Raw genomic sequence first — 28,000 nt, 5'->3', positions numbered from 1 at the left:
CCTGAGGGCCCGGGGCCGCCATGGCCGCCATGTTGCCGGCCCTCCCTCCCAGGCCGGGCGGGGGCTGCCGGGACGGGGCGGTGCCGGCGGCGCGGATTGGTCCTCCCTGGTCACGTGCCCCGGGGCGGCCCCTTCGCGTGAGGCGTGGCCGCGGCGGCGGCCGCTGATTGGCCGCGGCGCGCGCGGCCCCGGCGCGAGGGCAGCGCCGCCCACGTGACGCGGGCGCGGGGCTGGAGCGGGGCCGGGGCGGCCGCGAGCGGCGGGTGAGTGAGGGGGGGGCGGGGGCACCGACCCGACCTGGCACCGGCACCGCCAAACCGGGGCCCGCTCAGCCCCGGGCCCGCTCACGGGGGTGTCCGGCCCTCCGTGCAGCGGGAGAACAGGCGGCCCGAGCGCAGCCCCGGCCCCGGGAGGTGCAGCCCCAGGCCGGTGTTTGTGCCCGGGGATGCTGGGCCCTGTCACAGACCGTCTGGCGGGGACGTTTTGCTTCCCTGGCAGCTGGATTTCCTTCAGCCCTTACACATGGAGCGGTGTGGTGTGAGGAGGGAGACCTGTGGATGGACAGGAGGGGCAATGGGAGGCTGCCAGCGCTGGAGGGAATTCTGGTGCAAGGACTGACTTGCTCTTTCTTTCTCTCTAACAATTGCAGCAGGCGCTGGCAGCACAGCCCTCTGTCATTTCCCAGGAAAACTCCCAAACCAAAGGACTTGTCCTGCTGCCAACACCCCCGTCATCCTCAGCCAGCGGTGCGATCCCTCCGTGCAGCCGGACAGCCCTTCCCCGATGCAGAGGGAACGATGCCGTGAGGGCTGGTGAGCCCTGGCCAGAGCCATGACAGAGCCCCACAGGGTGTCGTTCACCACCCTGCACGGCCCCCTGAGCAGCAGCTTCCTCAAGAGGTCCCGCAGGGAGGACGGGGAGCAGCCCCCGGAGCCCGAGCCCACGGCCACGGCCGTGCGGATCACACTGACCCTCTTCGAGCCCGACCACAAGCGCTGCCCCGAGTTCTTCTACCCAGACCTGCTCAAGAGCTGCCGGGGGAAGGTCAAAGGGAGCTCCTCAGGTGACAAGGTGAGTGCCCTCCTGGCCTCTGGGAACCTGTGCCGTGCCTGTCTCAGCGTTGCTGCTTTGGGAGCTGGTTCTGTGTTTGCTGGGGGGGGAGGAGGGTACTCGAGCATCCCACAGGCAGGAGAACTGATGTCCAGACAGGATTCCTTGTCAGGCCACGCTGTATCACTCCTTTGCCTTGGCTGGAATTTTGTGTTGGAAAGGTGTTGTGTTGCTGGCAGGCCGTGGGATGTAAAGCCTGTTTAGTTTAGAAAGGACTGATCTGAAGTGGGGTTTGGTACCTGGCTTGCTCTTCTCCAAAGAGGACCAGAGGAGTTTCTGGAGTATGTGGCTGTATCTTTTTGAGGACTGTGCTCTGCTGCACATCAATATTCCCACTTCAGTCCTTGGTATCTCCTTATGGGTGGGGGATGTGGTGCTTTCGGGTGTTACCTGACAGTTCTCTTTGCTGTCGAAAGCCATTTCTCAGGAAACAATGACATGCACACTCCTGCAGAATCTAAACTTTGTATTATGAGTTGTTTTCTATGGAAAGAAACTTACTGGATTCTACTAATTTTTACTGCTGCTCTTCAGAACTGATTACAGTCAGGTAGGGTTTAATGCTGCTTATTTTTAGAGGTTTTTTGGGAGTTGGGATAAACAGACAGGTACAGAACTAGTTGAGAGAGCATCCAAAACAGAGACACTCTCAGAATTACACAGTGTTTTGTGTTGGACCTTCAAACCCATTTCGTTCCACCCTCTGCCATGGGCAGGGACACCTTCCACTAGCCCAGGTTGCTCCAAGCCCTGTCCAACCTGGCCTTGGACACTTCCAGGGATGGGGCAGCCACAGCTTCTCTGGGCAACCTGTACCAGGGCCTCCCCACCCTCACAGGGAAGAATTTCTTTCCACTGTTCCATCTAACCCTGCCCTCTGGCAGAGGGAAGCCATTCCCCCTTGGCCTGTCCCTCCATCCCTTGTCCCAAGTCCCTCTCCAGCTCTCCTGGAGCTCCTTTAGGCCCTGGAAGGGGCTCTCAGGTCTCCCTGGAGCCTTCTCTTCTCCAGGTGAACCCCCCCAGCTCTCCCAGCCTGGCTCCAGAGCAGAGGGGCTCCAGCCCTTGGAGCATCTCCGTGGCCTCCTCTGGACTCTCTCCAACAGCTCCATGTCCTTCCTTTGTTGGTTCCCCCATATCCTGAGGCAGCTCTGCAGGTGGAGTCTCACCAGAGGGGCAGAATCCTCCCCTCCCCTTCTGCCCACGCTGTGGGATCAGCCCAGGGCACGGGGGGTTTCTGGGTCCCAGCACACACAACCAGGGCATGTCCAGCCCCTCACCCACCAGCACCCCCAGATCCTTCTCCCAGGACTCATGAGGTTCCCATGGTCCCACTTCTCCAGCCTGTCCAGGTCCCTCTGGATGTCCCATCCCACCCTTCAGGTGAGTCAACCACTGCACACAGCTTGGTGCCATCTCCAAACACACTGAGGGCTGTGATCCCCCCATCCATGTCCCTGAGGAAGACATGGCACAGCACTGTACCAAAGCCTGTCCCAAGGGCTGATTTGGCTGGTGCTCCAGTCGGGATGGGTTTAATTCATGGTGTTCTGGTAGCAGCATTGATTCTGATGGTTTTGTGTCTTTTATTTTTACAGAAGAAAGACCCAACTGATCCTTTTAATGATGAGGAAAAGGAAAGACATAAAGTGGAGGCTCTTGCAAGGAAGTTTGAAGAAAAATATGTAGGTGTTTGTTCTTTCTCTGCTGTTATTCCTGGGGGTGGGCAGTGCTGGTTAATGCTCCTGGCTCTCAGGTTCCTTTTCTCCCCCAGTCCTTTATCCTGGCTGGCACGTGCTGATTTTTATGTTCCTTTTCTGTCTCAGGGCTGCAAAAATAGTTCAGATTTGTTCTTAAGTCAGATGTGCCTGATTAAAGTGAATGACATGAATTAAAGTGAGTGGCAAATCACTTACTATAATTGATAAAATTTAATTTCCTTGAGCAAAAATTCATTTCTAGACCTTGTTGCTGTGGCAGGATGGAATCTGCCAAGTCTGTGAGCACAGGGCTGTGGTGAATCCACTGCCCTCAGGGCAGTGCTGCCTTACCTGTTTCTTTCTGTTCTTCCTCTCACTTTTGCAATAAAACCACATTGTGTTTTACAGCTGGCACTTTTGGGTAGCGAGTTGTACGTTGCCTCGTGATCCAGGTTTGACCCATGGGTCACCCTAACACACTCTGTGTGTGTGGTGCCTGCAGTACCCAGTCTGTACTCACTGTGTAGCAACTATGGAAGAGCAATCCATAGCGAAGAGCCCTGGCAGGAATGTTGAAGGGGTGCAGACCCAGTTCAGCATGAAGCCTGCTGGCACTAAGTCAGCTTGGCAGGCAGTGATTTGTTTAATTTGGCTGCACTGTTTTGATTCTGTATGGAAAAGCCTAAAACTGGATTTACCACATCCTGAGAGTCCAGTGGGATGTGTTAACCCTGGTTTGGTTCTGCTGCAGCTCATTCCTGTCCTGGAGCCAGTGTCTGTGTCCTGTATTGGGGCTGTCCCTGTGGTAGCTGCAAAAGGGAGATGATCACAGTGTCAGTCTTTGCTTGTTTAGGGGGGGAAGAGACGCAGGAAGGACCGGATTCAGGACCTGATTGATATGGGGTACGGCTACGACGAGTCCGACTCCTTCATCGATAACTCTGAAGCCGTGAGTGCTGGGGTGGGTGTGAGGGTGGGGAAAAGGGACAGCCTGGGCGCTGAGCTGGCACCTCAGGATCAGCCAGGAGTGTGCCAGCACTGAGGAATGAGAGATTCTGGGGCGGGAGGATGCTGGTGAGCATTCCACAGCCTTGTCGGGTCTTGGGGGAGCACCATCTCTTCACTCTCATGAGCAGTGACAAGACTTGAGGGAATGGCATGAAGCTGAGTCAGGGGAGGGTTAGGCTGGATATCAGGAAAAGGTTCTTCCCCCTGAGGGTGGTTGGGCACTGAACAGGCTCCCCAGGGCAGTGGGCACAGCACTGAGGCTGCCAGAGCTCCAGGAGGGTTTGGACAATGCTCTGAGGGACAGGGTGGGGTTGTTGGAGTGTCCTGGGCAGGGTCAGGAGTTGGACTGATGATCCTTGTGGGTCCATTCCAAGTCAGGATATTCTGTGATTCTATGAATCCCACTCCATTTTCCAAACAGTTCAGCTATGGGATAAAGTAACAAAACTTACAGTGCCAATAAACTGTTCTCTGTTGTTTCCAGTACGATGAGCTTGTTCCTGCTTCTCTTACTACGAAGTATGGAGGGTTTTACATCAACTCAGGGACACTGCAGTTCCGTCAGGCGTCTGAGTCTGAAGATGACTATGTCAAAGAGAAGAAGAAGAAGTGTCCCAAGGTCAGCAGGGCAGCTTTCTCAATTATTTCCTCTGTTAGAGCTCGCTGCATGAGTGTGTTGACATTCAGACTGGGAGAGATTTGTGACTTGGTGTGTGCAAAATAGGGATGAGCGCTTGAAATCCCATTGTGTCCCTATATTTCATAGTAAAATGAAGCATGTCTGGTGTGGCATGGATGAAACTCTGGTGGAGTTGCCTGGTTCCTAGAGCAGAGCTGACAGCAGCTCCCTGTCACCCTGGAACTCACTTGGCATGGTGGTGGTGAAGAGTAGAAGCTGGGTGTGCTGTCAAAGGCAACGTGTGCCAGAACTGTGGTGATAGATGTAGGGGGGTTGGGTTAATGTGTCCAGTGTTTTGAAATTCTTGGGAAAGGTCCCAAAGTGTCACTGGGAGTGCTGGTAGCGTTGTGGGAGACTCTGACTGTGACTTGGCTTTAACCCTCTGCAGAAGCGGAAGTTGAAAGATGGAGGTGAAAAAATGAAGAAGAAGAAAAAAGATGATTCTTACGACAAGGAAAAGAAATCCAAAAAGTCCAAGTTTCCAAAAGCTGGGTAAGGAGGCGGAGGAGGGAATTCTTGCTGCTTGACACCTTGCTTCAGGGTGGCTCAGTAGGACCTGTTGCAGTGTTGCCTGAATGCACTTTGCACAAACCCTGGCAGGAAAACCCCCATTGCTTCCAAAGTGGGAAAGAAAGGCAGGTGATGATCAGGGAAGGAGCACAGCTCCACAGCAGGAGTATCCAAGCACAGACAGGCACAGCTGGCTGCAGTGTTGATGTTTGATGGAGTCTGTTTAGATACTGAGGGTGGGAACAGATACTGAGAGTGGAGAGAAAGACAACAACTGTTGGGAAAAAGTTGTGAGAGGAAAGGCAGGTGGGAAGGGCTTGGACTCGGGGCCATACAAGTGCCAGGCTGGCAGGGAGGGAGAGGTTAGAAGGCTGTGTTGCTGCTGTTGCTGGGCATTTGTACTCCTGCCCAAAGTATTTCTTGGATGAGTGCTCAGCTTTTTTGCAGCTTTTGGGCTGTAAAATGAGTGAGTTTTCATTTTGTTCTAAGTCATCTTGTGCTGTTGCTCTGTCCTTGCTTTTGTCTGCCCAGCCTTTCTGTTTCATTGTCTGTATGTTGCTTTTGACTATTTTCCTGCATTTTCCTCCTGTTTCTTTTCCTTCTTCCTGTAACTATTCTTTGTGATTTCTTTTTCCCTGCATGGATCTGCTTTTGGGCAACACCAAACCATGTGTGACACGGTACCTCCAGGGTGCGATTCTTTCATAGCGAGCGAGGAAAAGGAATTTGCTCTCCTGGTCTTAATAAGCAAAAAGCTTCACGAAATTCTCTTTTGCTTCAGTTTCCTCTGCACTAGTGGCTTGTGCATTTCCCAATCTTCCCTGCTGGAATAATACATGTAACTAAATAAAAGTTTATTTTTGGTGGAGGTGGTTTAAACCCCAGCACCTCTCTGCAGTGAGGCAGGACAGCCTTCCCTTCTCAGAGCTGAACAGGCAGCATGACCTTAAGAGGCTGTAGAACACTTTTCCTGGTGTAACTAGTTAAGGGGCTAAGACTTTCCAGGGAATTGGTGAAATGGGGTGAATGTGTCGTTCTGCTCCTTAGTCTTGTGTTCAGTTCCCTTTCCTCCTCCATACTTTGTTTGCAGCTTCACAGCATTAAATGCAAGTAAGGAGAAGAAGAAGAAAAAATACTCTGGAGCTCTCAGTGTCAAGGAGATGCTGAAGAAGTTTCAGAAGGAGAAGGATGCTCAGAAGAAAAAAGATGAAGAGCAGAAGGTGGTGGCTCCTTCCCCAGCAGACCCTGCGGGCCCGAGGGAGGCAGAGGCGATTCCGGACCCTCTGCTCTCGCTCTTCGGCCACGCCAGTGACACCGACCTGCTCCAGGCAGCCACAGCCATGGACTCCCTGAGTGACCTGGACCTGGAGAGGCTCCTCAGCGAGTCCCCAGAGGGCAGCCCCTTCCCTGATGTGGAGGATGGGAGCGATCCTGGTGGCACGGGCTTGGAGCAGGATTTCAAGCAGCCGCCATCCCTCCCTGAGGGCCTCCCAGCCCCGCTGGAGAAACGCATCAAAGAGCTGGCTCAGGTATGGCAGGGAGGGGACACTGGCACTGCTGCTCATTGGAGAGGGGACAGCTCTGCTGGGTTTGTGTGGCAGGGACAGAGAACATTCCACTGGGGCAGTTTTGCAGTGCCACTGGGGTCACCCCTTTGTGTCACACTCTAAGGTACTTTCTTGAAGGCCCAGATGTCAGGGGGTGTCAAAGTCTGGGCTTTGTTGTCTACTGAATGTACCACACCTATCAGGATTCCTTCTTTATCTCTCTTGGCAAAGTATGGACCTGATGCAAGAGGTAATTTCCAAAGTCAGTTTAACATGAATGAACCTAAATGTGCACTAGTGGGGCTGGAGGACTGTTTTGGGCTGAGGTGGAGTTAATTTTCTCCATGATAGCTGGTGGGCAGGCACTGATCTCTTCTCTGTGGGAACTGGTGACAGGACTTGAGGGAATGGCCTGAATTGTGGTGGGGGAGCTTTAGGCTGGATATTAGAAAAGGGTTCTTCCTCCACAAGGTGGTGGGGCACTGAACAGGCTCTCCTGGGCAGTGGGCACAGCACCAAGGCTGACAGAGCTCAAGGAGCATTTGGATGATCCTCTTAGGCACATGGTGTGACTCTTGGGGATGGTCCTGAACAGGAACAGCATTGGACTTGATGGTCCTTGTGGGTCCCTTCCAACTCAGCACATTCTGTGATTCTATATGGGGCTGGTTTGGATTTTTGCTGAAAACAGTGTTGATAACCCAGGGATGTTTTTATTATTGCTGAGCAGTGAGTGCTTACACAGTGCTGCTCCTCACCCAGCACTGCCAGCGAGGGGGCTGGGGGTGCCCAAGGAGCTGGGAGGGGACACAGCCAGGACAGCTGATCCCAACTGACCACAGGGGCATCCCAGAAACATGGGGTCATGCTCAGTGTACAGAGCTGGGGGAAGGAGGAGGGGGAATGTTTGTTTTCCCAGGTCACTGTTACATGTGATGTAGCCCTGCTCTCATGGGGATGGCTGAAAACCTGCCTGCTGAGGGCAAGGGGGAATGAATTCCTTGTTTTGCTTTGCTTACGTGGCTTTTGCTTTCTCTATAAACTCTTTAGATAAACCCATGAGTTTTCTCACTTTTGCCCTTCTGGTTCTTTCCCCTATCCCTTGAAAGGGAAGTGAGTGGCTCTGTGGGGCTGAGTTGCAGGCTGGGGTTAAACCATGACAAGGACAAATTCCACCATAATATCTTTAATGTGCTGTGCTGCTCAGGACAGCAAAGTGGTGCACAGTGCTCTGTAGGTAAAATAAGAGGATGCAGCTGGAAAGCATCACCAGTTCTACAATGTGAGAAGGCCTGGAAAGCCCTGTAGATGGGGCTTGAGGGTTTGCTGAAGCTGTTTCCCATGTCACACACAGGCAGATGCCTTCACAGGGCACCATTTGACATCTCCCACATTGGAGCTGCTCCACTGGCAGTTGGAGTCCTTTACCCACCTTAACATTTTGAGATTGAGGTACCATTTAAGGAGTGGAATATATTAATTTCTAGAAAGGTGATCCTCTGTCTTTTCACCAGTAGTTCCTTCCGCAGCTGGACTCCTGTGGGACTCATCTTCTCCCAAATGTGCTGTGCTTTGAGGTGCTCCAGTCTGTTCTGGAGAAGGAAAACATTGTGTGCTGGTCAGGGATCCCTCTCCTGGTGTCAGAGTGTGCTTTCAGATTTGTGGGGCTTCTCTGGTGTGAGGGCTGACATCACCAGCCTGTCAACAAGGGCTGAGATGTTTTGCTCCTGCTACTGATGTGTTTTTGAACGTTGATTTTAAGTCATAAACTTGCTCTTGGACCTCTGTAGTGGTGTGTGTTTTGCCCTCTGGGGCACATCAGTTTAGAGCACCTCTTACTAAGTAAGAGATATTGAATAACTCCTGTTACTGAAGATAAGCTGCTGTTAGAGAACTGTTCTGCTGAGAAATTACACAGTGGGGGTGAGTAGATAGAGGGGAAGGAGGAATTGGAGAAAGTGTTGCCACAGCTGATAATAAGAACAGGCTCTTCATGGATGTTTCTATTTCAGAAAGCGCCAAAACAGCTCTTTCTAAATATATCTGAGTTAAAGGAGAATATTTTGGAGGCTCCTATGATATCAGGTTAATTGTTATTGTGTTTCAAGACAGTATAATAGCAGATTAGCCACATTTTCCTGCTTAGATTTTTTGTTGCTGGACTGTGTATGTTAGGAAAAGAAACCAAGGAAGAGATAAGATTTAACAATCTCTGTGTCAGTTGGGATTTTGGGACATGGACTGTGTTGCAGGTGGGAATGAAGAGGTGCTGTACCTCTGTCTGAGAGCCAAGTCTCTTCCCAGCAGGTGGGAGCATCTCCTGAGTTAAATGGAGCTTCCAGGCATTTCCTCTTCTATTTGAACTGATTCCACTTTAACTCTCTCTTCTCTTCCTAAGATAGTTTTCCTGTTGAGGATTCTCCTTAGCATTGAGCCTTCTCCTTTGGTATCACCAGCTGTCTGTGACCTGCTGCTGGCAGAGAGGAATGTGCACCTTCTGGGCATAAATTAATTGTTTGCCAACCTTGGAATGGCAAATCAGGGGATTTCAAAATCATGCCCTCTCCTGGTCTCCTTTTCACTTTCTGGATGTGGTGCCTTGTGATGGATCCCAGTTTTGTTTATATCCCCACTCAGAAGAGACTGAAATCTCTTGGCAATTTTCTACTATCTCATTCATCTCTTGGAATTATTTTCCTGCTGGACATATTTTTCATGGGTGTGATTTTTTTGGGCAGCACTGTGTGAGCTGCAGTCATAGCTCAGGAAGCTTCCTGACCAGGACTTTTTCTTGTTGTTTCCATGGTGTTAACTGGGAATAACACATCCCCTGTGGCTCTGACTCTTTCTGTTGGTTTCTTGGCTTAGTTTCCAGATTGATCTAGAAAACCTGGTGATGAGTCCCGTCAACCCTCATTAAATGTGCTTAGGATGATTTTTCCTGTTCCAGGGACAAGCTCTGTGCTCACATTGCTCAATCCAACAGCTCTGCTGTGAAGTTAAAGCCATGCCCTGAAACTGTTGTTCTTCCCATGGGAAGTTTGCTAAAGAAGCCAGTTGCTCCCAAGCCATCTCCTTTGTCCCATTAAAAGGAGGAATCTTCACTCCAGAGTAGTAAATCCAGTGCATCTAGAGGGGAGAATCCAGAATGGGAAGGTCTGTGGTAGGACCTGGTGTTACCAGGTCAGGGTTGGACTTGAACTGGGGAGTTGTAAGAGGACAGGGCACGATCTCCCTTCTCCTGTCAGTTGTGGCAGCTTTTGGGCGGTGCAGAGTGTATGGAATAAAACTGTGCTTTGTTTTGCATTGTTTCTGTGGTGGTTTAGAAAACACTCAGTTGCTTGTGCCATCTGTGAACTGCTGCTGACTTGTTTTATTTACCAACTTCCAGGCTGCCAGGGCTGCCGAGGGAGAAGGCAAACAGAGATTCTTCACTCAGGATATCAACAACATCATACTGGAGTAAGTGCTGCCAGCATGGAAGGGTGGGAAAGGAGAATTTTGGTAAATTCAGGAGCAGGTTTAGCAGGAGATCTTGTCCTTGTACAGGTCTTCCAGGCAGAACATGCCTAGGAAGACAGGAAAATCGCTTGGAAATGGCTTTCAGCTGAAATATGCTGAGGTAGGAGAATGTTGGAGGGGATACATCCAGGCTTCCTGTTCTCAAGATGATGCTTGATATTTGTGTGCCTGAATTTGGTCACTTGACTTGTGAGTGTAGCTGGATGCAAGAACAGCAAATTTTTCCCTGTCAGAAATATCAGCCATGTTCTTTGCTATGTAAGTTATATGCAATATGGAATATTTTATAACTGGGATAAGGCTTCTGTGTTCTGGCTCTCTGGGCAGACTGGAGGAGCTCCATTCCTGCTCTGTGTTTTTGAGGCCCCAAATTACAGAATGCCAGTGTTGCTCAGGCAGCTGCTGGTAGATAGATAATGGCTTCATTCTTCTGCAGGTGCCTGGAGAAGGCTGCTGAGTGCACAGGGCTTTGTGATCAGTGTAATAATACTGACACACAGGTTTTAATTTCATTAAGGTTTATCAAGGCACTTGCAGTGAACTGCTGGAGGGAGGTTTGGGACTGTGTTGCCCTCTCATTTCGAGGGGCGATTCCCACCTTCCAGCGTTCCAGTGCTGGCTGCACACGGTCCTGGTCTGATGTCAAACTGATCACTTCAGCCACAGTCAGAGGAGGTTTAGATGGGTTTGTATGACTTTGCTGTAGAATTGGGGTCAGGACAATCCCAGACATGAATATAAGCTGAGAGAACTCATTGAGAGCGGCCCTGGGAGAAGGATCTGGGGGTGATGGTGGGTGAGGGGCTGGACATGCCCTGGCTGTGTGTGCTGGGACCCAGAAACCCCCCGTGCCCTGGGCTGATCCCACAGCGTGGGCAGCAGGGGAGGGGGAATTCTGCCCCTCTGCCCCCTCAGGTGAGACCCCCCTGCAGAGCTGCCTCAGGATATGGGGGAACCAACAGCACAAGGATGTGGAGCTGTTGGAGAGAGTCCAGAGGAGGCCACGGAGATGCTCCAAGGGCTGGAGCCCCTCTGCTCTGGAGCCAGGCTGGGAGAGCTGGGGGGGTTCACCTGGAGAAGAGCTCTGGGGAGAACTTCTTCTGGCCTTTCAATACCTAAAGGTAGCTTAAAAGAGAGGCAGAGTGACTTTTTACGCAGGCAGATAGTGATAGGACAAGGGGAAATGGTTATAAACTAAAAGGGGAGAGATTTATATTAGAAATTCTTCCCTGTGAGGGTGGTGAGGCCCTGGCACAGGTTGCCCAGAGAAGCTGTGGCTGCCCCATCCCTGGAAGTGTCCAAGGCCAGGTTGGACAGGGCTTGGAGCAACCTGGGCTAGAGAAAGGTGTTCCTGCCCATGGCAAGGGGTGGGATGAGGTGGTTCCAACCCAAACCATCCTGTGATGATGATGATGGGAATGGTGAATCAGCTGGGGGTTTTTTACATTTATTATTGACACTGAGAAGTGGCTTAAAAAGCCAGTCTCTCAAGTTATGTGTAACTGTGTAGATGGGTTTGGCACACACTGACCTCTCTAACCTACTCTCTGGGAAGTAAATTGAAACCCAAGGGATGGGGTTTGAGTCCATATTGTCCTGAATTAAACTGCCATAGCACCTGACATAACCAGTGTGTAGTTCTGCACATTGCCTGACACTCCTTCACTTCAGCTGCCAGGGAGAGCTGCAGGACAAGTGAGAATGCTGACATCCTGTTGTTCCTTTTCCAGCTGCTCTGAGACCAGAGTGAAAGGTACAGCTTGGGATAAAATGCCTGAGTCTGTTGATTCTAGAACATAACGAGCCTCCATGCAGTTTGGCTTGTCCCGTGTCCCTCTCTCCCAGCTCCCTGGGTTGCCTCAGAGTGTTATGGATGTTGCTTAGGGAATCCCTGCCAGATTCCTGGTGAACACTGTGTTTGTTTTTTCCCTCAGCATAGAGCTGCAGACCCGGGAGCTGAGCAGCCAGGTGAGGTCAGGGGTGTATGCACACCTGGCTGCCTTCTTCCCCTGCAGCAAGGACACCCTGGTCAAGAGGGCCCGGAAGCTTTATCTCTATGAGCAGGTGAGGGATGGGCAGCACAGCCCTGTCTCCTGTGTGTGTGTGTGTCTGTGTGTGTGTGTGTGTTATCCCTGAGCTCCAGGGCTCAGCTGCTGTCCCCTGACCTGGTGGTGTCCTGCCCTGAGCATGGCTCAGGCACAGGGGTGTGTTCAGGCCTGGCCAGGGCTCGCCCTGCCAGGTTTGGGGGTCGTGGCTGGAACACCCCAGTGGAGCCTCAGTGTGTTCTGTGCTTGCTCTAGGGCGGCCGGTTGAGGGAGCCCCTGCAGAAGCTCAAGGAAGCCATTGGCAGGGCCATGCCAGAGCAGGTTGCCAAGTACCAGGAGGAGTGCCAAGCCCACACTCAGGCCAAGTTTGCCAAGTAAGCTCCTTGTTTGCTCCTTCTGCACCTGTAGCTTTTTCCAGCAGGCTCCCTGTGGCCTGGAGGCTGCTCTCCTGAAGTTTATTTACCTCCTCTTTTTGTTCTGTAGGCAAAAATTGCTGATGGGCATTGGTTGGCCTAATTAAGCTGTGTATGTTCTCTGTGCTGTCTGTGGCAGTGCCAGCTACAGCAGCACTGATGGGACCAGAGCTTGACAGAAGTGTTCCACGTGTGCAGGCGTGTCTTTGAGAACGTGGCAGCCTGGGAACAGCCAGGCTGGATTAGTCCCATGGTCTCTATTACAAAATATTGGGAGATTTCCTAACCTTGAGCCCTCAGCTCAGCCTGCACCCTAAGCCAGAGATCACTGACTGCTGGGACCTCTGACCAGTGCTGGTCAGACATATTTAATCCTCTCCATGAGCCTCTTGACTTCCACATTTTCTGTCTCCATTTTAGGATGCTGGAGGAGGAGAAGGACAAGGAGCAGCGAGATCGAGTTTGTTCTGACGATGAGGAGGATGAGGAGAAGGGAGGGAAGCGCGTTGCGGGGCCGCGGAAGAAATTCCAATGGAGTGATGAAATCAGGTCTGAATAGTTTAGATATTAAGCAAACCCTTGACTTGTCTTACTGTTTGCAGTTGGAAGTGAAGCGTTTTGGCATCTGTATCTTGTTTTCAGAGCTGATCACCTGTAAGAACAATCAGCCTGGAGGTTTGTGGCACACGGTGCTATTTATGGAAGCCACTATTCCATTTAATAAATGTCACCCTGAAGCTGATTCCAGGCACAGGCCAACTCTGAGAGAGGTGCTAAGACTGTGCAGAGTCCAGAAGAGAGCGAGGGATCTTTGGGAACAGAAGGAACTCAGCTGAATTGCTGAAATCCTGCAGCCAAGACTCTTAGTGCAACCAGGTTGTGGTTGTGGAAGCAGTTAAAGCTGTAGGGGATTGCTGCCTGGCACCAGGGTCTGACAGGGAAGGGAGTGTTTGGAGGAGGGGACATGACAAAGGGTAAAAGGAGAATCAATCCTGCTGTCTTTTTCGTCTTACTCTGGAACAAATTGAGGTGCTGATTGGTTTAGGGCAAAGCCAACTTCTCTTCCTGCCTTCTCCTTGCTGGGAGGTTCAGTTCTGTGGTTGTTAATGGTGCCAGTGATTCTGCCACTGATTTGCTGCCTCAGCTGTTTCAGGAGAATAAAATGGGAAGGGGGAACAAGACTTTTCTCCCTGGTGGATCAATGTGTGTGCATAGACAGAGCAAGGAGCCTTTCCCTTCCCCTTTCTTGGGAAAGCAGTGCAGGGTCAGTTGTTTTAGGAAGGTGTTGTGCAGGGCCAGGTGTGTCCTGGTGTATTTATCCAGCCCTGGATAAAGAGAACGAGCTCCAAGTGGGAAAAGTTAATCTGCGTAACTGTATTTGAAATCTTCCTGTTCTTCAGGGAGCTGCTTTGCCACTTGGTGAAGATTAAGTTGGATGGTTATGACCTTGACAAGAATAAAGCTCAGTCTCTAGAGGATTATGTGAAGACCTTCCTAGAAGGAGAGGTGAAGCCCCTTTGGCCAAAAGGCTGGATGCAGGCCAGGTGAGCAAGAATCAAGTTGTGCTGCAGGGATTCCTTGTCCTAAGGGACCTGGGAAGGTCGTTAGTTTTACCCCTGCTCAGGAATGGCTGGATTCAGAGTTAGGTCAGTGTGCTCAGGGCCTTGGCCTGCGGAGTTTTGGGGATCTCCAAGGAGGGAGATCACCACAGCATCTCTGGGCTCCTGTTCCAGTCCTTAATCACTCTTCATGAAATCTTTTCTCTTTATTTCCAATCAGAATTCCCCTTTTTGCACTGAACTGAATACTCCCTCTTTTTGCTCTTTACTGTGCACCTTTGAGAAAGGTCTGTCTCTGTCTTCTCCATGTCTCCCTGTCCCTACTACTCTTAGGCAGTGGAAAAGTGCTGTTAGATTCCTCCTCGGGCTTCTCCTTTTCCAAGCTGAGCCAACCCAGTTCCCTCCACCTCTCTTTGGCTGTCACATGTTCCTTGGGATGGCTCCAGTTTATTAACATCTCTCTTGTACTGTGGGGACCCTGAAACGGGATGCTGTGTCCAGATGTGCCCTCACAGGTGCTAAACAAGGGGAGTGCTCACACCCCCAGGGTACAGTTTGCCAGGACACCTTTGCAGCAGTGGCTCAACTTGCCCACCAGGACCCCCAGACCCTTTCCTGGGTACCCCACAGTGCTGCCTGGGGTTGTCCCATCTCAGCTGCAGGACTTTGTGCTGGTCTTCCTTGACCTTCACAAGGTTTGTGTTGGCCCCTTTATCCAGCCTGGGAAAGGCCCTGTGAATGGCAGCCCTGCCCTCCAGCATATTCTCCCCCCTCCTCCCTTTTCACATCACCCCCAAACTTGCTGAGAGTGCAGGTCAGGTTGTAAGCTACAACAGTGAGTAGCTTTGGCCTTGTTTTGACCTCTGATGGATGCCACTGGCAGGTAGAGCTGGCACTGAGATGAGGCTGACTGGCCTGGCTGTGGTTTCTTGACTCTGTATTCCAAAGGATCACTTTGTAATCACAAAGGATACATTTTTCAGGCATTTTGGGAAGTCTTCCCTGGAGTATTCCCAAAAGAAGGCAAAGCAGAAAGTTTTAGGGGCTTATCAGGGAGTCAGCAGTGTAAATAGGAACTTGGTGTGGTTTCTTTACCCTTTCTGGGGTCCTCACTGCTGTTTCCTGCTCCTTCCCACCCTCCACCTTCCCTGCCATTGAGCTGGCAGTGGCAGAGAGCCACACAAATGGCAGAGAGTCATTTTCTGGCACTGTCATCATCTCCTGGCCTGCTTTGTTTTGCTCAATGCTTTTAAAGAAAGGACAGCTGAACAGTTTTACTGCTGGAATCTTTAAGGTTCCTCCCAACCCAAGCCATTCCATGGTCTCTGTCTCTTTGCATTTAACGAGCTGGGCAGTGCTGTCTTCTCTCTGCTGCATTTGCTTTTTGGGTTTCCTGGGGGATAAAGGAAGTAGGTACCAGCTCTTAAGAGCAGTAAGTATGAGTAGCACAGCACAGATCCACTTGGAAAAGTCCTTGGCTGTTTATTGCAGTTGATTGTGCACATGAAGCACAGGACTGTGCATGGTCGTAGTGTGGTGGTACAGGAGCTGAAACAAGGCATTAGGAGGTGGGTGAAGATTCCTACTTAGTTAATGAGGATATTATCAGGTCTTAGTTTTCCAAGTTTTAAAATCTCTTTTCATTGAATGAAAGGAAAATAAAATCTTTCACCCCTTGTTTGTCAGTGTAACTGTTGTCAGGCATTCGGGTGTTCACCTAAGACTCGGTGTAGGAGGCTCTTCCAGTGGAGTTAACTACAGAATGACTCAGTAAAAGTGGATTTTCTGGTTGCTTTCCAATGGCTCAAGGACAGTGGTTTCTCCTGCTGGGACTTGGAGTTGGACTTGATGATCTCTCTGGGTCCCTTTCAACTTGAGATATTCTATGACTTTGTGGTTTAAAGACAGAGGATGGAGCGACAGCCACACAGAAGGGGGCAGTTGGTGACTCTAGAACTGTAACAGTTTTCTGAATAAGTCAGCTTGATTCACTGTCTTCATGATCACAGAAGCTCATCTTTAAGAGGAACTTGAAGGTGGACAGAGTAGCAATTTTGTGTAAGATTTTAGAGAGGCCCTGCCGTGAGTCTGTTTCCTCTGTTAACACTCAGAGAGGATTAATGGAATATGAGGTTAAAATAAGCTTGCTTTTTAAAGAAAAAGGATGACAAAAATCTGTTAATATCAGACAGGAATTGTATTCCATTCCAGTACTGAAGGTGTGTTTATAACTTATGTGAGAATGCAGCTGAGGGCAGCTGGTTTGGGCGAAGTAGGACTCACGTGAGATTCTGGTTTCCTGAGCCTCAGTAGTGCAGGGTTGGGATGAAGCTCAGTCTCAGTTGTGCTCAGTCAGTTGTTCATCAGTCTGTGCTGGTGTAAGAACTCCCCTCAGCTCTTTGCTGGCAACACAGACACAAAGTGAAGGCTTCTCACCCTTCTTGCTGTGTGAGGCAGGGGAAGGGAGCCTTTCTCCCTGGAAGTTGGTGAAGAGCTCTTGGATGATCTGTGAGCAGTAGCAACCCGCCTGAGTGGTGGTTCTGCCTCTCCAGTTGGATTTTTAAACTGGCAGAGCTTTTTCCTTAGTTACTGTCCAACAACTGCCTTAATGGCCTTTCCAGCGCCTACAAGCGTAGCTCCCCCGAGAGGGAATTGTGTTGGGAGTTCAGGAGGATCTTCCTGGAAAAGGGATGAATATATTTGCTCTCTGTGATGTAATCACTAAGTCCCCTGCTGTACTGAGCAGCTCTGTCTCCAGTGATCCCAGCTGCTCTACTGGGTCTTGCTGGATATCACTTCTCATTGCTCTCTTCCCTTCTTAGGACACTGTTTAAGGAGAGCAGGCGTGTACACGGACACCTCACATCAGTCCTGTGAGTATCCCAGCATTCCTTTGGAGTGAGAACTGGTGCAGTCCGTTCCCTGGGGCCTGGGTGGATCATGCAGGAGCACTTGAGCTTGGCTCCTCACAGATAGTTCAGCGCTGGGGAGGTCTAGGGAGGGCAGTTTGTGTGTGACATCTCCCAGCTCCACCTTCCTGAGGTGCTTTAGCCTTTGAAGCCAGGCTGCCTCCTGGCCTTGTTCAGCAGCCTCTGTGCCAGGCCCTGGTTGGCAGATGGAGGTGACACGGAGTGTGATGGTAGCACTGGGATTGTTGCTGCCTGTTCAGTTGGTCCTTCCTGCAGTCTGGATTCCCTCTTTCTTGTTGCCTGGTTAAAGGAGCTCAAACCAGTGAAAGTGGGTGGCAAAACCCAAACATCCAGTTGGACAGGGGCTTTAATGCCAAAGGGTCTCATGGATCTTGCTGCAGTGGATAATAGATGATGCCACGGATTTAGGCTCATGTCTTTTTGACACACAGTCCTGTTCTTGGCGTTGGATGAGCGAGGGGAAGTGTGAGGAAGAGTATGAAATGGAGTGTAGAGTCATCCTTCCCTCAGCCAACCATTCCAGCAGCTCAGGGATGTCTTGTAGCAGAGATTGCATCTGACCAGGCCAAATGGTCTGTTCTCTGTGGATTTGGCAGATGCTTTTGCATCCTTGACTTCTTCTGGGAACCTAAAATAACTGTGTACCTTCTCCACAACAGTGTCTGTGCCAGTCTCTCTCGGGGTGTTGCTGTAGTGAGGGCAGCAGTGGTGGTGCAGGACGTGCCTGTGAGTGTTTCACTGCTCTGCTGCCACTCCAAGACTCTGCTCCACTTCCTAATTCATCCCCTGTGTGGGAGCTGGGGCTTCCTAGAGCAGCAACCAGATATCATGTAGTTTTGAATCCTAGCAACCCGAGATGCTGCCTCTGTTCCCTTGGGTCTTGGCAAAAGGCTCAGTGGATCATCACTAACAGGGCCCAGGTGTTCTCCCTCCTTGGATCCTTCCCTATGGGCATTCAGTGAGTTGTGTTTCTTTTGTCTCCCTCAAAACAGGGCGAAGAAGAAAGTTATGGCTCCTACTAAGGTGAAAGTGAAGGTGAGTTCTGTGTTTTCTGGTTCTCGTGGTTGGCATATGCCAAGAGTCAAATGACTGCCATCTCAAATCCTGTGTTTGAGCCTCGTGTCTGTACATTAGGTACTGTGAAATGGCTTTACTCAGTATGGGGGTTCAACAAACAAGTAGAACAGCAGCTAAAACTGATGGCAGTGGCAGCTGGGAGGGAGGTCAACAGGCACAGAACGTGTATTCTGCCTTTCATCCCCAAAGTGGGAACCTTCCCTTCCCTTTTCAGCAGTAAACCCTGTCTCTGTTCTGACTGTGCCTTCTCTTGTGATTTTGTTCCAGGAATCTTCCTGCAAGGCAGATAAAAAGCTGTCGGTGTCTGTTCCTTCAGTGCACTCGAGCAGCACCTCGGCCATGTCTTCAGAGCCCCAGGGAGGAGCTCTGGGCATCAGTGCCCAAACCAGAGAACTCTTGTCCCTTGGGACAGCCCAGGCAGCCAGCAGTGGCACTCCTGCTACCTTCAAGGATGACTCCTTGGATGAGGACCTAATTCACAATCCCACCTCCTCCCTGGAAGCAGTCTCTAAGGAACTGGCTGTGCTGAACAGCAGAGCGGGAGGGAGCCCTGACTTTACTCTTCCTGCACCTCCAAAAGCTCCACCAGAGAAGATCCCAACTCTTGCATCCTCAGAGGAGAAGAGGACATTTCCAAAGTCCAACCCTTCCCCTACATCTTCCTCTGGTTCCCTCCAGTCTCCTCTAAATTTCCTGGCTGAGCAGGCCCTGGCGTTGGGCCAGTCTTCTCAAGACAAGAAGACAGAGAACTCTAATTACAAAGAGCATTCCTGCCAAGCCTCCCCCAGCAAAATCCTTGCTGATGCCCACCAGGCTAAGCAGAAGCACCACAGCCTGGTGCGGCCCAGCCACGGCCCCCAGGCCCCCGCGCCGGTGCCCGGCTCCCAGGTGAAGGTGTTTCACCCCAGCACTCAGCTCCAGAAAACCTTCACCTCCCCAGCTCCCTTTGTCAAACTGCAGAACCCCAAGTCCTCCTCGCCCCTGCCCCAACGCTCCCTCCTCCAGCAGGTCAAGTCATCAACCAAAGCTCAGAGCTTCCATTCCTCTGCGTCACCAGGCAGTGCTCCAAACCCCAGCGGCTCCCACAAGAGCCAGGGCTCATCCTCAGCATCTCTCAGCTACAGCGGGAAGCACTCGAGCGGCTCCGGCTCTTCAGGACAATCCTACAAATCGCCTTTTGTTGCTGGGTCCCTCTCCAAGCACGGGGCTTCTTCCAGCAGCTCCTCCTCTGGAGCTTCTGCAAACCAGGGCAGCTCCTCCGGGGCGCTGCTGCCCGGCCCAGCCCCTGCCCCGGCTGTGTCCGCCCGCCCGGCCTCCAGCTCCTCGCTGAAGAAGCCTCCTGTGTCCCAGAAGCTCACTCTGGTGGCACCTCCCGGGGGCTCCAACGGAGATTCCAGCGGGGGCACCCAGGGGGTGGCCAAGCTGCTGACCTCGTCCCTAAAGCCAGCGGTGGTCAGCAGCACCGCAGCCTCTACCTCTGTGCCGGTAAGGGGGCTGTGCCAGCCAGGAGAAAACATGGCCTGGGGCTGGCCAGCTCCTGCTGTGTTCAGACCTGCCATAGGGGAGATTTCTAAAGCATTTCCTGAAGTTCTTGGATGACTGTCTGGATTTCAGTTGCTTAGCTTGGAAGTCGCGGCCTTTGCCAGGGGCTTGCACTCCCCAGTTCAAGCTTTCATTTTCAGCTTAAAAGAACAGCTAAGCAGAATTCTTTGGTACCTTCCAAACTGCAGTTTTTGCATAGGCTGTGTCATGTTCCTGCCTTGGATTTGGGAGTTACGGGGACAGTAGGGCTCCCATTTGGATTAAGAGAAAATGCAGTAAAGTAGTTTAACACAAGAGCTAAAAGTCATTGCGTGAACTGAAAGTATAATCATCAATTTGTTATTAGTTACATCTACAAACTTGGCCTCCCTTAAGTTATTGCAAGTCATTTTAGTATTACTGCCACTTTTTTAACAACTGGCTCATACATAACCTGTGGTGATAGGATCCTGGAGTCATTAAGGTTGGAAAAGCCCTCCAAGATCGAGTCCAACCATCCCCCAGCACTGCCAACCACTAGACCATGTCCCCAAGTGCCACATCCACGTGGCTTTTAAGTCCCACCAGGGATGGGGACTCCACCATACCCTGGGCAGCTGTGCCAGTGCCTGACCACCCTTTCCATGAAGGAATTTCTTCAATATCCATTTAAACCTCCCCTGGCACAACTTGAGGCCATTCCCTCTCATCCTGTCCCTTGTTCCTGGGAGCAGAGCCCGATCCCACCCCTGCCCCGGCTCCCCCCTTCTGTCAGGGGGTTGCAGAGCCAGAAGGTCCCCCCTGAGCCTCCTTTTCTCCAGGCTGAGCCCCCCCAGCTCCCTAAGCTGCTCCTGCTGCTCCAGCCCCTTCCCCAGCTCCGTTCCCTTCCCTGGACTCATTCCAACCCCTCAGTGTCTGTCTTGCAGTGGGCGCTGATTCTGAGCTCTAAGCTCCAAATGCCTCCCCACCTGCTTTGGTGCTTATCTCTGCCCACTTTCTGTTCCTTCCCAGTTATTTCTAAAGCTGCTGAAGTGATGTTTTTGGAATGGAGTTCAGTGGCACACTGAGGAATTCAGGGTCTGAGTTTGTTGGGATACAGTATCTCATAAGGGACTCCCAGGTTACCTCTGCAGACTTTAATTATTATAATATTGTATTACTTAATAGTATAAGGCCCTTAATTTTTATCTATAGGAAAAAAATAATAGTTCCTAATGCTGTTGTATTCATTTGTAGTTGGCTGCTCATCCCTGCCTTCCTTTGGGCACGTGGGAAGAGCTGGACAATTCAATAAGTGTATTTAAATGGGCCTGGAAACCATTTAAATGGTTTCCATTTAAATGGAAATGGAAACCCCTGTGTGTTTTCTGTTACTGGGAAGCATTCCCAGTGGTGCCTGTCTCCATGGGAGAGATCCCAGATAACACTCCTGGGTGCCTTGGGTGCCAAACCTTGGTGCCTTGAGTTGTCAGGAGTGATGTGCTGCCAAAATGGAGTAGGAAGCATCCCCCCTGGAATGCAGTGTGGAAGCACAGGCAGTGTGGAAGCTTTTTCTCTGCACAGTTCCAGAGCAAGGAATAATGGAGGCAAATCCAGCATGGCCACACTTAGAAGAGCTGGATTGCCAGTGTCCTGGGCACGTCCTGATGGCCTCAGATGTTGGCAGCTCTTGGGCCCTGACTGGGAGGGCGCTCCTTGTGAGGAGGGATTCTTGAGCACTCCCATTTTTTGCAGATTTATAAGTATGAATAATGCTCTGCCTTGGTTTTCCCACTCCTGACTGACCTTTTCCATTGCTTTTCAGAAAGGAACTAGTGGAGCTGTGCTGCTAACCAGTTCTTCCTCCCTAAGTGTACTGGCTCCATCCTACAAGTCGAGCAACCCAAAGCTGCCGGCTGCCCTGAGCTCCACCCCGTTAGGTATTATCTCTCCTATTCATTCCTTCCCTCTCCATGTCATCTCCTTCAGCTCCGACTCCTCCCCAAAAGCAGGAGTGTCAAAGGATGCCATAGTCACGGGACCTGCTCCAGGGACGTTCCACCACGGCCTTGGGCACAGTGAGTATCCCCCGGGCACACTCGTGTTCCCCGTGCCTGTGCTGGCAGATCACAACTGCCGTGCTCTGCTCTGCTGACCCGCTGCAGACCGACCCATCTCTCTGGCTGTTGCTTTGTGCTGTAGTCCCTGCTTTTACATCCCCAGCAGTTACATTTGGAGAACCTTGAGCACGTCCCTAGAGCTAGCCCAGAAGTCCCAATAGCTCTAAGCTAATTGCTGCAGCTCCTCTGCTTGTTTCTGCCTTCGATGTGTATTTGTTCCTTTTTCCCTCTCCTTTCTTTGTTTTTCTCTCTAGGTCTTCTGGCTGGTTTGCACTCCAGCCCCCACCATGCAGCGCCACTCCCACACTCTGCCCTGTCCACTCATTTACCACAGAGTTTGCCAGGTAACTTGTCAGTGTTTGTCTTCTGCCTCGTGAGTCGTCCTCTATCTCAGCAGGTCCTTCCTTTAGGGCTCAAACCAAGCTTGTCTGTGTTTTCCAGCTGGTGGGGTTGTTGCTAAAGCCCTCAGCCTCCCTGAGGCACAGAGGGGCTCAGACCAGAGAGGTCTGGTGGAAGGTGTTCCTGCCCATGGCAGGGGGTTGGACTAGATGATCTTTAATGTCCCTTCCAACCCAAACCATTCCATGACTCTGTGCTTAGGGAGAAATTCTTCCCTGTGAGAGTGGTGAGGCCCTGGCACAGGTTGCCCAGAGAAGCTGTGGCTGCCCCATCCCTGGAAGTGTCCAAGGCCAGGTTGGACGGGGCTTGGAGCAACCTGGGATAGAGGAAGGTGTCCCTGCCCAGGGAAGGGGCTGGAACAAAATGAGCTTTACAGTCCCTTCCACCCCAAACCATTCCATGATTCTGTGATTTCTGGAATGATGAGCCCTTAGTGTTTATAGCAAGTGTTGGTTCCTGGAGATACTCAGAATTATCCTGCCAGGATAAAAGCTGTGCCTGTTTGTGCACAGCCTGCCAGGACTGCCCTGGAATGAATATTCCGGCTTTGTGGAGTTTTGTTTCTGGTGACCTACATAAGATGTGTCAGACCAGAACGTCTTGTGTCTGTGCTCTGAGCTAATTGGCATCTCCTTCACGACAAGTTTGTAGTGTAAATGCAGAGACTTGCTGGTGACAACATGATGATCCGGCAGTCGAGCCTGTTCCTGCCCCAGCTGATGCCTGCAGAAGTGATGCATAAAACAAGAGTTTTCCAAAGAAGGAGAGTAGTAAGGAAAATTGAAAGTCAGGGCCAGCAGGTCAGGCTTACCTGCTTTGGGGAGTTGCTTATCCCACTGGTAATTGCTATTTCTGCCTTCCCAGTCGTGTTCTTTAGCACTTCAGTGCAGTTCAGTCTCTTACTACCTGCTCCTGCTGGGATTGTCTTTCTGGGCAACTGAGCCTGATTTAGGAGTGGGTGTTTGCCTAATCCTATGGCTGTCAGGCCACCTGTGGCCTCCTGGAGCAGTCATGGAATAAAATGCCCTTGACTGCTGAGCGTGGTGTTTGTTTGCTGAAGAAAGAAGAGTGTGTTGTGCGCTGAAAATGCAAAGAATTGGTTGTCTTTGCTTCTTGTCCAGAAGTTTGAGGTGGGTTGTTGTGCCACTCCAGTGTGGTGAAGTTGAAGAAGGCTCTAGTGGTGATCACTGGTGTGACAACCCTTCCTTCCTGTTTGTAAATTCACATTACTGAGAGTGAGATGAGTGTTTGTGATTTGAACGTGGGTTGTGGAATGTGTTCTGTGTCACTGAGGAAGAGTTCTTTGCCCCATTAGTTGAGGGAATTTAGAGTGGTTCCTTCACTGTTGCTTATAGGGGTTATAACAAGAATTTTTGATGGACTCTACAGCAGGATGCAGTGCCAGGAGCTGTGAGCAGACAAAAGGTCACTGGGAATAAGTGAAGGAAAACTGACCACGGATACAGCTTCAGCAAGGACTTGCTTTCTCGCTTGGTGGTTTCACATGAAGATTAGAGGCTGAGCCTAGTGCTGCCATCTCTGAGAATATTCCCAACCTTGGTGTTCTGTAGAACACAGTAGATATTTAAGTGACCCCCCATAACCTTACAATGAATTAATGTGTGCTGTGGCACAGGCTGTGGTTGGCTGTATGAACATCTGGCCACAGCTGTACTGCTGTGTGTGAAAGCTGAGAGGACTCTGGCGTGGGGGAGTTTGCTGCAAATGCTGATGTCTTAATGAAAGTGCTTTTATACCAGTGTCCATCCACAAACCTCTGAGCAAGGAGCATCCAGTGCTTGCTTGTGTGCTGTCAGTGCTGCTGTTGCTGGTGGAGGTGCCTTTGTGCTGTTCTGGGGCTGGGGCTGGTTCTGCCTCTCGCTGCAGAAACGGGACGTGCTGGGCTGAGCTCTTGCATGGAATGAGCTTCTCCTTGTCCTGGAGAAGGGGCTGTTGCTGTGCTGCTCGGTGCCTCTGCTGCTTAACTGCACATCTCAGTACTGCCTGAGATGTTCGTCCTGGTCTGATTGGAGTTTTAATTGCTCCTGGAAAACTTCTGCTTCCTGAAGTTCCTTCCTTTTTCTCTCTTCAGTGTTTTTACTCTTTTGCCTCCACACCCCCTCCCTTCTGTTCCATCAGTGGTTGCATTCCTATGGTTCCTGTTGCTATCAGTGGGCACCTAAAGCCTTCATTAAAAAAGCACCCAATTAAATAATTAATTCATTAATAAAGAACCTAAAGTCCACCCTGACAGGAGGCTGTAGCAAGGGGGGAGTTGATCTCCTCTCCGAGGTAACAGGACAAGAGGAAATGGCCTCAAGCTGTGCCAGGGGAGGTTCAGGTTGGACATCAGGAGGAATTTCTTCAAGGAAAGGGTGGTCAGGCATTGGAAGGGGCTCCCCAGGGAGGTGGTGGAGTCCCCATCCCTGGAAGTGTTCAAGAAATCACAGGACATGGCATTCAGTGCTGTGGGCTGGGTGACAAGGTGGGGTTCAGGTTGGACTTGATGATGTTGGAGGTCTTTGCCCACCTTAATGGTTCTGTGATTCCAACAGCGAAGGTGCACTAATGGGTTATTTCCAACCACCTTTAGGTGCAAGGCAACCCTACCACGTATTTCTGGTTTCCTGGATTGGGTAGATGTGCCAGGGTGGCTTTAGAGAAGGACATAGGCTGACAAATCCCCCAGCAATTGGGATCTGGGCCGTGGTGCTTTTTGGGGGAGGCCACAGGAGACCCTCAGTGCTCCCCATGTCCCTCACTCAGAGCCTGGGCTGCTCCCAGTCGGGAGATGTCTCCAGTAACATCCTCTTCCCTCTCACTCCTTGGTGCTGCAAGGGCAGAGTAGGTCTTTCTCTCTTTGCAGAGAGGCTTGGCTGTCCCAGCTCCATGGGGGTGATGCCGAACCCTCTTCCCACTTGGTTTTACTCTCTTTCAGATGCTTCTCAGCTTCATGGCAAAGGGTCCAATGCACAGCAGCGCAAGTTGTGACGCCTGCCAGGAGGGGAGCGAGAGCACCCATGGGATAAAACCAAGAGGGACAGGTCATGGACTTTGGATACCAGCTGTGTCTTTTCATTTCTTTTCTTTGGTCTTCTGTTTCTTTTTTTCGTACGACAACTGGAGAGACTGAACTGCGATGAGGAGCTCGTTGGTGCGTCTGCTTGGAGGCTTCCAGAGCTGAGCCCCGCACGAGGGGCCACCTTGAGCCATGCCCTGATGAGAGAAGCATTTTGTAGCACTGTTTTATTGCTGCTGCCCTTCACGCATTCCCTGGCACTGGCAGGAGCTGGAACTCGCAGGGACACTCGGGTGTTTCCCGTGATTCCCACCCGCCTGTGTCTGCAGCTGCCAAGTACCTCCAAGTCCAGTTACCTCCTTGGTCTCCCCGTGGAGGGTATGAAAGGTGCTTCTTTCTTCTGCTTTGGATTTACTTGGGTAATTCTAGCACTGCCAGTGCTTTCCCAAAGACATTTGAGGAACTTCCCAATTGTACTATAAGACTGTGCTACAGTTAATTGGAGGACTTAACATTTTCCTGTGTGGTGAATCCAAGGAACCACCTGATGTTCCCCTCGAGGATTTAGAGAGACATTTTTAGATGCTGTCATGGACTTTGAGAATTCTACTTCTTTTGAGTTTCTGGATTTTTTTCCATCTGAAGGGATGCTTTTTTCCTGCTCAGTTTTATCCTCATTACCATCGAATGCATTGGATTGGATGGGACACTTCTCGGCATGTCACATGGATCGGAAGACATAATTCCAGTGCCTTTTATGGTGGAGCAAGAATGGACTAGTGACACACATTTCAGCCCTATTTCGTGTGCTCCTCAACCCTTTTTTAATCATTCTGTATTTAAAATGTATTCTGGTTTATTTAATAGAGCTTTTTATGGTTGCACATCAAAAAAAGAAAAAAAGCTGCACTGTCTGGACTTCAGTGGTGTCCTGGTGACTGAGCACAGTCCCACATCCAGCAAGAGCACCAGTTCTCATCCCAGTATGTGCAGGCGGGTTCCAGGCCCTCCCCTAAAGCCATTCTTTCCTAGGGTCGTGGGTTGAGATCTCTTTGGTGGGCAGAGGGAATGATGGAGATGAACCAAGGTCACTACTAATCAAAGGAATTCCAGAGGAAAAGATTGCTCTCCTCCATGATTTCTGCACTAGGATCATGTGCCCAGCACAGCTGCAGGAACAGGGACCAGCTACAACTGGCGGGTATCTTTTCTTGTTATATTTTTAACTTTTAGACCCAAACACTTCCCCTGAGCCCCCCCTTTCAGACCATGCAGGTTGTGGTTCCACCTGAGCTTCCTGAGGTTTGATTTCCTGCTCTCCCCTGCTCTGCCTTCTCTCAGGCCCCCACAGCCACGCTGGAATCATGCTGATCCATGTAGAATTTACTGGTATTTCAGGCAAAAGCTTGCAGCTTCCTCCTTGAGCTTTGGGGAAGGATGCTGACCCCGAGTATACCAGCAAATCTCTACTTCAGTTTTCCCTGTTTTATGAAGATCCAAGAGAGACTGTTTTCAGTTTGAGCTGATACCCAATTTCCCAAGATCAATGAACTGTATTTAAAAAAATACTTCAGCTCAGATTTCCAGTCTGTTTACAGCAAATACCTGGGTTGTAGCAAAAGAGCCAAAGACAGAACCTGTGTTGTTGGAACGAAGCCCAGCAGTTGTTGGTGGACTCTGAGCAGTGGATGTCAATGGTTCCCATTGATCCTGAGAGGTACTTTGCACCTTCAGCTTCCCTTGGGAGCTGAAGGAGCGTTGGGGCACTTGCAGGACTGGGGGTCTCAGCGAGTGACTCGAGGTACTGGTTCTCCTCCCTCTCTTTGCTTTCACTTGAACGCTCCTGCTGGGAAGTGTGGCCGGAGCAGAACGCCCTCCTTCTAGGAATTTAGCAAAGCCTCTTGCCTCAGGGAAATGTTTATTTGGTGGGAATTCTGCCGGATATTTTTTCTTTACGTGCTATAATGAGTGAGTGAATGGTGTGGAGCAGAGCTGCAGCAAGGCAGGACCACGCAGAGACCCTGCAGCTGAGGGGGAGCCAGTCTGGCATCTCTGCCTGGGCGAGGCCTTGCAGCGCTTCCGTGATGGGATGGGGAGGAAAGGCTCCCATGGCACTTACTGGGAATGGCAGTTCCTTTTGGGTGTAAGAGCTGTGGTTTACTATTCTATTTTTTTTTTGTGTGAGTTGGGACTGTCTTGCTGAAGATGGTGGGGGTGGTATGAAAACTGTTAATCTTGTACAGAACAACTGAATAAATTGTTTCAAACTTTCCAAAATGCCTTTTTTTTTTCCCATCTCCTTACCTCTAGTTTCCTGACTTTGTTTCCAAGAGTTTGTGTTGCAGCTTGGATCATTATTTGTTTGTTGAGTGAGTAATGAATTATTGACTGTTTGAACTAAGCTCTCCTATGTGGTGAGTGAATTGCAGCTCTGTTGTAGCTGTTTTGGGCATGGAAATGCATCTGATTCCACGTGCTCCTGTTCGTGCCTGAAGTAGATGTCTGCTGGAAAGGACGTGTGGAGGTCAGACCCTGGAGCAACGATGTGATCCTGCCTGATCCTTTCATTCACAAAGGTAAAACAGTGGTGTCCAAAGCTAGGAGTGAATGGTTATTGCATTGATGTCAGAGTTTACTGGGGTTCAGGTATTACCTGAAATTTGGGAAGAAGGAAGCGACTGGGCTCTAGACGTGGAAGGCCCTGATCCCATCCCAGTGTAATCCAGTGTCTTCCTGCAGCTGCAGTGCCATTCGTTAGTGCACTTCACTCCCATCTAATGCTGCTAATTAGTCCCGGCTTTAATGCTGCTCCAGCAATTTCCGCCTTGGAAAAGAGTCAACAGCTAAATTTAATAATCTTAGTGC

At 50.8% G+C, this 28,000-nt stretch overlaps 1 protein-coding gene across 6 annotated transcripts; it reads left to right on the top strand.

Moving 5' to 3' along the window:
• Window positions 1-225: 225 nt before the first annotated feature.
• On the top strand, window positions 226-27,407 carry UBN1 (ubinuclein 1). 6 transcript variants are annotated; one of them, XM_017808708.1, is made up of 19 exons: window positions 226-263; window positions 650-1,071; window positions 2,706-2,792; window positions 3,661-3,756; window positions 4,300-4,434; window positions 4,883-4,986; window positions 6,095-6,224; window positions 6,333-6,533; window positions 9,943-10,013; window positions 12,008-12,137; window positions 12,374-12,492; window positions 12,952-13,080; window positions 13,932-14,075; window positions 16,913-16,963; window positions 18,013-18,055; window positions 18,365-19,582; window positions 21,423-21,675; window positions 21,972-22,061; window positions 25,055-27,407. In XM_017808708.1, exons 2-19 carry the CDS (start codon window positions 832-834, stop codon window positions 25,105-25,107), a joined length of 3,294 nt encoding a protein of 1,097 aa, XP_017664197.1. In that variant the 5' UTR covers window positions 226-263; window positions 650-831; the 3' UTR covers window positions 25,108-27,407. The 6 variants fall into 6 exon arrangements, with proteins under 6 accessions (XP_017664197.1, XP_017664193.1, XP_017664198.1 ...); XM_017808704.1 differs by having other exon boundaries at window positions 6,095-6,533; XM_017808709.1 differs by lacking the exon at window positions 13,932-14,075 and having other exon boundaries at window positions 6,095-6,533.
• Window positions 27,408-28,000: the final 593 nt, after the last annotated feature.

This window comes from Lepidothrix coronata, unplaced genomic scaffold (genome assembly GCF_001604755.1).
Source record: "Lepidothrix coronata isolate B3197 unplaced genomic scaffold, Lepidothrix_coronata-1.0 Scaffold24, whole genome shotgun sequence".
Taxonomy (NCBI): Eukaryota; Metazoa; Chordata; class Aves; order Passeriformes; family Pipridae; genus Lepidothrix; species Lepidothrix coronata.
Note: the sequence above shows the minus strand (reverse complement) of the source record. Positions and strands in the feature narration are given on the sequence as shown.

Coding starts and splice junctions, on each gene's coding strand:
- UBN1 (XM_017808704.1), top strand. CDS start 832: ATGACAGAGCCCCACAGGGTGTCGTTCACCACCCTGCACGGCCCCCTG. Junction 12,493..12,951: donor ACTCAGGCCAAGTTTGCCAA/GTAAGCTCCTTG, acceptor TCTCCATTTTAG/GATGCTGGAGGAGGAGAAGG. Junction 16,964..18,012: donor GGACACCTCACATCAGTCCT/GTGAGTATCCCA, acceptor CCCTCAAAACAG/GGCGAAGAAGAAAGTTATGG.